Below are 11,497 nucleotides of genomic sequence, written 5' to 3'. Positions count from 1 at the left end.
AATACAAAAATTAAATTTCAGTATTATGTTTCTGGAGCCCTTTCTATACATGTTGCTATATAAAAAATTAAATTTACTGGTCTTCCAATTAATTTAGTGGCGATATCATTCATCTGGTGGTTGATTTCTTTAGGTCAATTATGATCCCTAGTCCATGCATTGGGATGATTATTTTAATTTTAATTATGACTGTCTTACAAAGTTTAATTTATTTACTAGCTGTAACATTGATCCTTATAATAGTATAGAGCACATTCATTACATGAATTGATTAGTGTGTGTAGATCATATTCTTCTGGATAAGTTAGTGGAAGAAATAGTGACACCCTGTGAAAAGTAATTTGATTTTTCAGCGTAAAGACACTCCATTTTATTGATTCTGATCATCAGGTGCGATCTTTTTGTATGTTACGTGTGCTTTGCGGATAATAATGACCCTATCAATTTCAGTTTTGATTTATATATAATAAACATGCTTAATATTAGGCTGGGAAATAGGGGGGGGAACATGGCTGGGCTCAGTGGTTCTAAAAGGATGTATATAAGCGAGTAGGACATCATAGAACCTGGAGGCATTGAATTTACAAATCTTTTTTCACTTGTACATCTTCTCTAGCTAGTCCAATCTCTATCCAATAGGAGACTTCTCTCACCACACCAAAGTCAAATCCACTTACACTTGACATTCCAAGAATATTTCCCCTTCAAGTGTAAGTCCACCTTTTACGGTGCTCACCCACATTTTAAAAATATTTATCCTGCTATGATAGTTTAGCCCAATAACATCTATGAGCTTTCAAGACTTTTTAATCATTTTTACACTATGTATATAAGTAAATATACGATTGCCATTTTAACTCAAAATCTGAAGACATTAAATTTATTAGTCTTTTTCACTTATCTATACACAACTCTTTTTCAATTCAAACTCCATTCCAATTTGGGCATTATCCTCACTCCAAGCCCAGATCATTCAATCATATACTTGACATTTCAAGGTTTAATGCTCTCTCTTTCCCTCTATTAAATGACTATATGTTATCTAGCATTATATGTTATATGATAAAGTTGAGTATTTGTTAATCAGTTAAAGTTGGTGTGAGTGATAGGAGCTCTCATTACTTAAACAAATGGTTGGAGGTCCAAATCTCAATTGAATTGTATGTAACAACTTTGTTAGGAGAGTTTTATCATTCTCCTTCAGATTAATAATCTGTGTCTGCTGTCGGCAGCGAAGCCTAACTCCTTTTGCCATCAAAGTAAATTTGAATATTATCGTCAAATCTAATTAGATTATCCACTAGGTTTGAAACATCGACATTATATGACTTATGAAGTAATTAATTAAAGTGAGTCCGTTTCACTTAGCTATTGGTGTGAATAAATCAGAAACACGAGATAATTAAAGAGAGAAAGAAGAGGAAGAGGTGACTTGAATATCTCCAATGGAATTGAAAGACGAAAAATACACGGCAGGCATGTGAGGTGGCTGATGAGAGAATTTATATATGATAGTGATAGCTAACAAAGTGAATTTTTCTGATCTCTTTTCAGCTGAAACCAAACAAATGTCATCACGTGCATCAAAGAGACAAAACACACACAACTCTAATCATTCTTTGAGACTGTCTGTGAAATATAAAATTAGAGCAAATATAGATTTGTGTTGCGCATGTAAAGATTCCTACTTTCTCATCAGCAACCCAATTCAAACACCAAACCACCTTTTTCTTTTTGTTTCTTTCTGATCATCAACTTCTCAAATCAGATGTCCCGATAATATATATAATGAGAGGTTATATATATACATATTAAATTAAAGGCGTTAATTTAATTTTGTTGGAGATAAAGAAAATTAAAGGAATTGCTTCATTAAGCAGTGGGATTTGTTTTGAATGGAAAAAAGGTAACAAGTCAAGTCCTATCTTTACTTGCGATCTGTTGATGTACTCAGTTAGCTCTCATCCTACTTTATCGCACACTACTCATATATTATAAATATATACGACTTTCTGTGTTTAGCGTATACCCTACTTATTCTACTCCTACCAATTGCCCAACCTTTACTTCTATGCATCTTTAATTCGTGTGTCTATGTTTGTGTCTGCTTTTCTTTCTTTCTTTCTTTTAAAAAAAAAAAAAAAGATTATGAGAATCATAGTATACATCACATAAAATTATAGTATTGAAATTCAAGTCAACTCAACTAGTTAAACAAATAAAATGTTGAACCAACTAACCAATTCAATAAAATGCTTCATTCATAACTAATCTAATTACAATTCAACTATAATTTTGACTATAGTATGAAAATCTAGGTCAAACCTATTCATTTGAATCGGTAAATCATTAAATCAGTATCTTAACAGTTTAATAAAATATTTTTTATAGCTTGTTTGATTACTTCAATTATATATGTTTTTTTATTATTATTAACCCCTAAACCAATACTTTGACCAATCCGGTTTTTAGTACCTTTAGTTTTAATAATTAACCCATGAATCAATATTTTAACTGGTTTAGTACTTTGCATAAAACACATGGTGCTTGATATTTTGCTATAGTTTTCTTCATGGATGTCCAATAACAAAGAATAGAAAAGAACCAGGAACTTGTGATGGCCGGCTACATTATTGGCTGCAGATAACGTTAATTATCCATTCGGTTCTGGGTTTTAGGTATTGATATACATACATATATATATATATATATATATATATATATATTAGTTTATTTGATTGATAAAAAGAAAAGAAAGGTGAGAATAAATTTATATATATATATATATATATATAAGATGGAAGGTGTGAAGGATAAGCCGAAAAAATTGGAGAAGAGAAATGTTTTGGTGGAAGTGGAACGTGGGGAACCCTAAAAATAATGTGTCTATATAAGCAATGATTGCTTTCCAACTCACTCTCTCTAACCTTTTCATTCTCACATCACTAATCATTCTCACTATATTCATCATTTCCATTACAATAACGCCACACACAAGAAAAAAATACTCGTGTTGTAAGTTTATCACAACATTTATAACTCAAAAATAATAAAACTTGTTAGAACTTTTATACTCCTTGTATTTAATATTATAAGACACTTTGAACTGATATCTTACCCCCATTAATAAGTTAGTTTAATTATATTGTCTTTAAAGTTACACACTTTTGTTATGTTTACCCGTATTTAATAGGATGTCTCAATTAAAAAAAATTTATTCAAAACACACATAACAAAGGTATTTTTAAAAAAAGACATTATTAATTGCACCTTAAAAGATTTAAAATATCTTATGTTTTTAATATCTTATCTAAAAAATCATTTATTTTTGAATTGAGGGAGTATTATATATAAAATGGTCATAAAATGCTGAATTAATTAACAAGCTATTTTATCAATAAATCATGCAAGGGGATTCATCATTGAAATTTAATGTAACGTATGAAAAACCATGTTTAGTTATAGACAAATGGAACTCTTTTATGAGACCTTTTTTTTCAAAGGATCATGTTGAAAAATATAAAGCATTTGTATCTTTGAATGTGTAATTAATAATTTTTTGAAAATACCCTATTAAATAAGAGTAAACCTAAAAATAATATGTTATTTTAAAGATAATTAACTAATTTTTTTATGATTTAATTCAGATAAAAATACTTTATAATACTCAACGAAGAAAGTATGACTTATTCTAAAATAGACATATCTAATTTTAAATTAAATAGTCATAAAAGATTGAATTACATGGTTGTTATTTGATGGCTTTTGAAATTAATATGTAACACCATTTGATTTGAACAATTAGAATTAGAAATTAATTTTACTTCTTTTTAATGTAACACCATCTATTTTGAGTTTTGCACTAAGAAAAGAACAAGGCTAACAGAAAAAGACAAAGGAGAAAATTCCGGTGCTAGATAGAAAAAAATTCTATAACTAAGTATATACTCAACTTAACACTGTACCAATGGGATCGACTCCAGCAAGAAGGGTTAGTTTATTATAACATGATGAATTAAAATTTAAATTCTTATAAAAAAAAAGTGCCCACTTTTAATATTCAACTATATTTTTAATAGGATTGTATTCAATGAGAAAATTCATATGAACAATAAAAAAATATATCACTTAACACTCTACGATTAGATATTCATAAAATATGTGTTTGAGTAGTGGTGAGTATGACTGAGTCCATCTGCCGACCAAAAAAGTAAAGAGAAGAGAGGATGAGAACTAAGTAGAGGGAATTAATAATAGTTAGATATTTATAAAAAAATTAAAAAATAAATTACAATCTATTTAAATAATTAAAATAAAATATTTAAATTTTAAATATAATTCTCAATTTGCAATTATAACTCCTTTATAACTATTTGAATTAATATTTATAACTTATTTTTAAAAATTTTTTGATAATCTAATAACTATAATTTTTTTTATTTTGAGACTTTATTATTATTCTCTCAAAGAAAAAAGGAAGAGTGTCAACCAATATTTCGAAAACCGCACTTTCAAACTAGTCAAGGTATATTAATATATTTTAAATAATATTTGATTAGTATAAAAAGAACCAAAATAATATGTGAGTGTTGGGGGGTAACATCTATCAATATTCTATTATTTTCATCCAAAATTTATACACTTATTTTATAATTTATAACTTATGGTGTTGGAACACTTACACACACGAATATATATATATATATATATGAATATTTTTTGCATGTTTATTTATTTTTCTTCCTTTTTCCCTGCTTATTTGATACAAGTAAACATAAATTGAACCTTAGAAATATAAATTTAAACTAAAAGTTAAAAAAATTAAATGGATGGTTTAACCGATCTAGCAATCGGTTCTCTAATTTCCTGTTTTCAATTTCCTCTTGTTCGGACCAGACATTGGACAAGTTTCCTATTCAATCGGTTTAGTTGACCCGGCTTGTCAACCTTGTCCGGTTCTCGTAATAGTAGGAAGAACTGGGCTGAAAACTATGGGCCGTGGGGCCCAGAGTCCACAGAAGCAGAGTACTATATTGTAATTAGAAGGAGGATTTACTTACTGAATAGTTTTTTTGTGAAAAGGAATACTAATGATGATAAGGTATTGATGAGTAATTAATTTGGTGTTGGGGGAGGAAAGGAATGTTGTATTTGGAGAGGTGTCGCTTTCGTATTGTCCAAGGTCGGTCCTTGTGGGGCCCATCCCCGTGCAGGCTTTTGGACCATTCTTCATTATTCCCAACCAACCAGAGACCGCGTGCGGTTGCTGCATCTGGAAATCTATTTTATTAATTATTAATAATAATATCATATATTATTATTTATTTATTTCCCCACTAAACCTTAACACCACTTAGATTTGAATCTGATGAGCACCTTAAATAAATTCATTCATTAAGTATTTTATATGTCATAATAATAATATTTTAATTTAATCAAATAACTATTAAAGATTGTATAATGTAATAATACTCAAAAAAATATAAAATCTCAAATTTGTTAAGAAGATAATATGAGTAAAGAGTGTTTTGATTGGGATGATTTTTTTGAATTTAATTTTGAAAGAAAATATACCTTGATAATTTTTAAATATTAATAAGATCTAACGGTTATAATTAAAACACGTATTAAGTCTAATTAAACTACTAACTAAATCAAGTCCTAATCCACCCACCTTCCACCGTCCCCAGTCCCTGCTTTATTTACTTATTTATTTGCACTTTTTCAGTACAAACAACCTGTTCCTTTTTTTTTAATTAATAAATAGAAAAAATTAAGAACTTCCCTTTAATTGCCTTGGCTTATTTTCTCAGAGCAAGTTATTCGCCAACCATTTACACAGTTTTGGTTTGCTCACGGCAACACAGTTACAGCCTACAGGCCTGCATGAGTGACACACTCAATTATTTTCTATATATAGAAAATTCAAATGTTGAAATGGTCAGAATGTAATTACATGTCAACAAATTCAGATTAATGAATTTTAATTAGCTGGCTAGCTGATGATGTAATTGTGACGATATGGTTAATACAAAGAGTTAAAGGTTACCATGGTTAATATAAAAAATATAACTTTTAATTCCTGAATTTTTTTTAATTATCAATTTAATTTTTAAATTTTGACTTATGATGATGCGATCTCTATAGTTTACTAACATAAAACTATTGAGTTTTTATAATTATTTTTAACTTAATACAACTTAATTTTATAATTTTTTAATTAAGTCAATAATAATTAAATTGTATCAAGTCAAAATTTAAGAGGTAATGGATAGATAGTTCCGTAATAGAAGTTATAAAGTTATATTATCCCTTATAACACAATTATATCTAATTCAGATTAATTAGATGGGAAAGAAACGAGAATGCATCTAGAAGAACCATCCTTATTAGCATGATTACAAATTTACCATATGCTAATTAATTAAATCTGATCGTGTACACCACGCAGTGTGTGGACTCGAGAGGGGAAAAAAGGTGACGAGGCTACAGTGAAGAACCAGAGGGAGAGAGAGAGGGAGGAGAAGAAGAAGAAGAAGAAGAAGAAGAAGCTAGACGAGTGACTTTAGGTGGGAGGGAAAGATCCATGTGTTGTAACCTACAAGAGTCACTACCAAAACAAAAATATCGTTCATCCATTGCCCATCATCATCATCATTATACACATACATTATATAATTATACTACTATATATATCCTATACATTTTTTTTTAAATTTTTTATCTTAGTTTTGTCCTTTATTAAAGACCTTCCCATTCGTCTTCATCACCGTTTGATCTTTTCCTCTCACTCTTTTTCCATTACATCAATCCTTCTCTCTCGTCTCCATCACTTGCTGGTGGCTGGTGCTACACTTTCACATCTCTCTCTCTCTCTCTCTCTCTCTCTTTGTGTGTAACTCACACAGATAAGGAGAGAGAATTACACTATTGTTGAGAAGGATGGATCACTAGGTTCTTCTTCATCTTCTTCATTGAGCTTTTGCTTCCTTACTATTTAACCCTACTCTTCATCTTTCATTTCCTCATTAGCTTTGCCTTCTATTTTTGGTCTCCCTCGGGATCTGATCTCTCTCTTTCTTTCTCTTTCGCTACTAGCTACATGCACAGGACTCCTGAAAGCAAATAAGATTCAGTTCAATTCCCGAGGATATATACCACTTTTCACTTTATTGTCTTCTTCTGTGTCTGTTGTGGGTTTCATTCATTCCCTGTCTTTCTTTCAGTGCTTTTGGTTTTTTGTCTGTTTATGTTGGACTCCACCAAGCTATTATTAAGCTTGTCGATGCGATTGCGAAGGCAAAAACAACGTCAGAAAGATTCTCTCCTATCCACCCATCTCCATCCTGCGGCATATCTTTAGTGCTTCAGACGAGGCTGTTTAATTTTCATCAGATCTGCTGAACAATTCTATTTGCGAAGGTCGTTATTTTTCTTTCTTTCTTCCTTTCTTTTTTCTTTTTTTTTTTGTGGTGTTATACACGCACGCACACACACTTGTGGTCTCTTTCTGTTTGCATCATCTGGGTTTCTCTTCGTGATTCATCATGTTTACTTATTTATTTACTATCTTCTGCAAATGCTTTAGCAAGCGTGAGCATGGTGGATGAGTTTTGTTTGTTGAGAGTCAATACAAAGATCAAGTCTAAGAGACAACTAAAAGACAAGAGGGAAACCCTAGTCAAATGCTAATTAATGTGTCACACATAGAATCTTTGATATGACTTTGATCTGAGTTTGGGTTGTGGATTATATATATATATATATCGATCTCATCATCAGCATACCAACCTCTATATCATGTTTGCTTTCACTTTTTCCCTCATCTTTTTTGGGTTTTATTACACCAAACATCATTAATTAATTTTGTTTTATATTAATTGATTTCAACAGACCATTTTGTCTCTGCGCAGAGTCAGGTGAAACTGTTTTCCCCCCTCAAATTAAATCTGCTTCCAAACTTCCGAGTTATGTTTGATTATTTTCATGAGTCTGATAAATGTTTGATCGATCCTTATATTACAGACAAGTAGACAACACAACAGGACTCTCATTACACATTATTGCATTACAAGAAGTGGACATTCTCTATCCTCTATCATGTACCATATATATATATATATATATTTATATAATGTAGTTTTAGTTTTCTTCTTCATGGGAAAAAAAATAGAATCTCTCTCTTATCTAAGTAGTGATTTCTAATCATTTCTTTTGTAATTTCATTCTCCTTTTCTCTCCATCTTTCTTTTTCTTTTTCTTTAAGGTCTCGAGCATACCCGTTTACCAGCAAATGGACGTCTTATGACGATAAATTGCTTTGATTAAACGTCCAACATGTGAAATAAGCTCTTTTTTTTTAAAGTAAAAAATCAGCTTTATATTTGTAAAATGAAGTCTAGTTTATCTGCTTTCTTTCTGAGAATAAATCAACGCTTCGGTACTGTCTTAGCAATGTATGTTATGAAATCTTCGTGAAGACAAGCTTTTTAACAAAGTCCTTGTTTGGTGGTTAAATCTTAATTATATTAACCAATATTCAATATATCAACTTAAATTTCCATCAATCCTATATATATAACGCAAGATCATACATACATACATACATACATATATATATATATATATATATCAAGCAGTGCTAAATTTTTCTTCTGCTATACCAAATCCAGGTTTTGAAACTCATCAGACAGCAGACATGAATACATTTTCACATGTTCCTCCGGGGTTTCGATTCCATCCCACTGATGAAGAACTCGTTGATTACTACCTCAGAAAGAAGATAGCTTCCAAGAGGATTGATCTTGATGTAATCAAAGATGTCGATCTCTACAAAATTGAGCCATGGGATCTTCAAGGTACTTCTTAATAACTTCAGATTTAATAACTAATAAATAATAATAAAAAGGAAGAGCCCATAAACTTGAGTCTTCATATAGTTATCCTTCCACTACTCTTGTCCATCCGTTCTCTTTACCTGTTTCTGGATGGTTGCTTCCCGTTCCTAATACTATAAATTCACATACATGCTCTTGGGGGATGATAGAGCTATGCAGAATAGGAAGCGAGGAACAAAATGAGTGGTATTTCTTCAGCCATAAAGATAAGAAGTATCCAACAGGAACACGCACGAATAGAGCCACAAAGGCAGGATTCTGGAAAGCCACTGGAAGAGATAAAGCAATATATTCAAAGCATTGTCTGATTGGTATGAGAAAGACTCTTGTGTTCTACAGAGGAAGAGCTCCTAATGGACAGAAATCTGACTGGATCATGCATGAGTATCGCCTTGAAACTAATGAAAATGCAACTCCTCAGGCAAGTGTGTGTGTGTGTGTGTCATTAATTTCATTCCTTCTTCATTTTCTCGCCTATTAAGTACGTCCTTGTTTTATATATTATTATAGTATTGCATCTTATAGTACAATAATGCACACAAACTAACTCGGTCAAAGCCTTCAGATCTCAGATCCACTCCCTTTTATTGATATCTGTATTTTTGTATCATCAGTTTATGATTAAATTATTATATTAGTGCATCTTATAGTTGGGTTCATTCAACTTCTTTGGTTTCATTATTTCAAAAATTGGATTTGTAATTAGGTGCACAAAGTTTTAGAAAGTTTTTATTTAATTATTTATATGGTTAAACTTTTTTTGATACATTGTGGGGTTAAACTTCTGTGGGTACCTGGTATGTTCTTTATGTTAATAAAAGTAAAAGTAGACCATGAATTGCAATATATAGACATCAACTATCACTAAACTAAAAAAAATGCTACTCAATGTATGACTTATGATCAACTTAAATAATTTAAGCGAGTTGACTTGAACTGCCAAGAACGAACATGTAGTTGACTGGTCGTCGTAGAACTAATTTCAAACTAAGATTTTAATGGTATGAATATATTTAATAAACTTTGTCAACTGTAGTGACAAAATTAAAATAAAAGAAAAAAGAAAACAAAAACTTAGGTAAAAGAATAATTTAACCTTTTCACAAAGTACAGAGAGCATTTTTTTTTTTGACAGTCCTAATTTATTACATGTTTTGCCAAACTATTCAAAGTTAGGTGGAATATATGTTATCCCAAACTATTCATAGTTGTAACCCTCTCTTCCCAGATTTCCACATATGCCTAGCTAGCTAGTTAATTAATAATTATTATGATTAAAAATCCAATTAATATAGTTACTAATCTCTATGATCTATCATCTACAGGATATTTAATTTACCTGTATGTATATAAACATGCATTTTTCTTTTCCAGGAGGAAGGTTGGGTTGTATGCAGAGTGTTCAAGAAGAGAATTATGACGACAATGAGAGAAGTAGGAGAATATGAATCACCATGTTGGTACGACGAGACAACCTCGTTCATGCAAGACCTTGATCATCAATCTCCTCGACGTAGTAATATTTCTCCACCTAATTACTACGCATGCAAGCAAGAGTTTGAATTCCAATACAACATCATCAATAATCTCCCTCCTCACGATCATACTGCTTTCCTTCAACTTCCTCAGCTTGAAAGCCCTAATAAAGTCCCTATCTTCGGTAATAACGCCTTTGATCATCATCATCACAGAAACAACAATATCAGCAGTAATACCATGAACTCATCATCAACATCGTCACTACTGTATGATCAGGCAGCAGCAGTTTTAGTGGATGATCAAGTTATTACTGATTGGAGAGTGTTTGATAAGTTCGTTGCTTCTCAGCTGAGCCAAGATGATCATCATCACCAACAACAACATGCTGCTTCCAAGGAAACCACTTTTGATAATTCCAATAATAATAATAATAATAATAATAATAATAATAATAATAATGTTGACGTGGTTGCTGTCCCTGAACAAGTTACTATGATATTGGAGAATCAGTCGACAACGAGGTCGTCGGAGTTGGAGCAGGAATATGCATCAGCATCCACCACCACTACCTGCAACAATATTGAACTGTGGAAGTGATCATCATCAAAACATGCAGTTTTCACATACTAATTAATCATAGGATACTGCAGTTTAACGTTGGGGAATTAAGGAGGGGTTTCGAGTATGATATGTATATATATAGCTCCATCCATATGTTTCTATGTACATAATAAGACCCAACGTATATACATATATATAGTTGGATGATTGGAGCTCTGGTGGCCCATGGTTACCCTTACACTAGGCCATCAGATCGATGCACACCATATATGATATATATGCTTATATAGGTTATATGGAGCTAATACATCAGTGCTTCTCTGAGAGAACTACTGTGGGGTCCTCAGTGTCGATGGATATGTAGTGATATAATTCTGTGAATGCAAAAGGTTTTATATATATTCTATATAGTTTTTGTTGTTTTCCATTTTTCAGCCTTTTATGTATACATAGCTCCCCCACGAAAGTATTGATTTTGTCTGCTTTGCCAACATTAAGCAACAATTTGAAGACTCTTGGATTGGCTAGTTTCAAATTGTTCGACCATGTCCATGTAACAA

The 11,497-nt window shown here is 31.2% G+C and overlaps 1 protein-coding gene across 2 annotated transcripts; it reads left to right on the top strand.

The window, feature by feature from the left end:
- Nucleotides 1-6,809: 6,809 nt before the first annotated feature.
- LOC129310687 (NAC domain-containing protein 7-like) lies at nt 6,810-11,343 on the top strand. 2 transcript variants are annotated; one of them, XM_054952605.1, is made up of 5 exons: nt 6,810-7,422; nt 7,894-7,919; nt 8,673-8,858; nt 9,047-9,318; nt 10,272-11,343. In XM_054952605.1, exons 3-5 carry the CDS (start codon nt 8,699-8,701, stop codon nt 10,971-10,973), a joined length of 1,134 nt encoding a protein of 377 aa, XP_054808580.1. In that variant the 5' UTR covers nt 6,810-7,422; nt 7,894-7,919; nt 8,673-8,698; the 3' UTR covers nt 10,974-11,343. The 2 variants fall into 2 exon arrangements, with proteins under 2 accessions (XP_054808580.1, XP_054808579.1); XM_054952604.1 differs by lacking the exon at nt 7,894-7,919 and having other exon boundaries at nt 6,811-7,422.
- The last annotated feature ends 154 nt before the right edge of the window (nt 11,344-11,497 follow it).

This window comes from Prosopis cineraria, unplaced genomic scaffold (genome assembly GCF_029017545.1).
Source record: "Prosopis cineraria cultivar Desert tree isolate PC_DT_omini unplaced genomic scaffold, ASM2901754v1 PC5, whole genome shotgun sequence".
NCBI classification, from domain to species: Eukaryota; Viridiplantae; Streptophyta; class Magnoliopsida; order Fabales; family Fabaceae; genus Prosopis; species Prosopis cineraria.
This window is presented reverse-complemented; position numbering and strand designations above follow the sequence as displayed.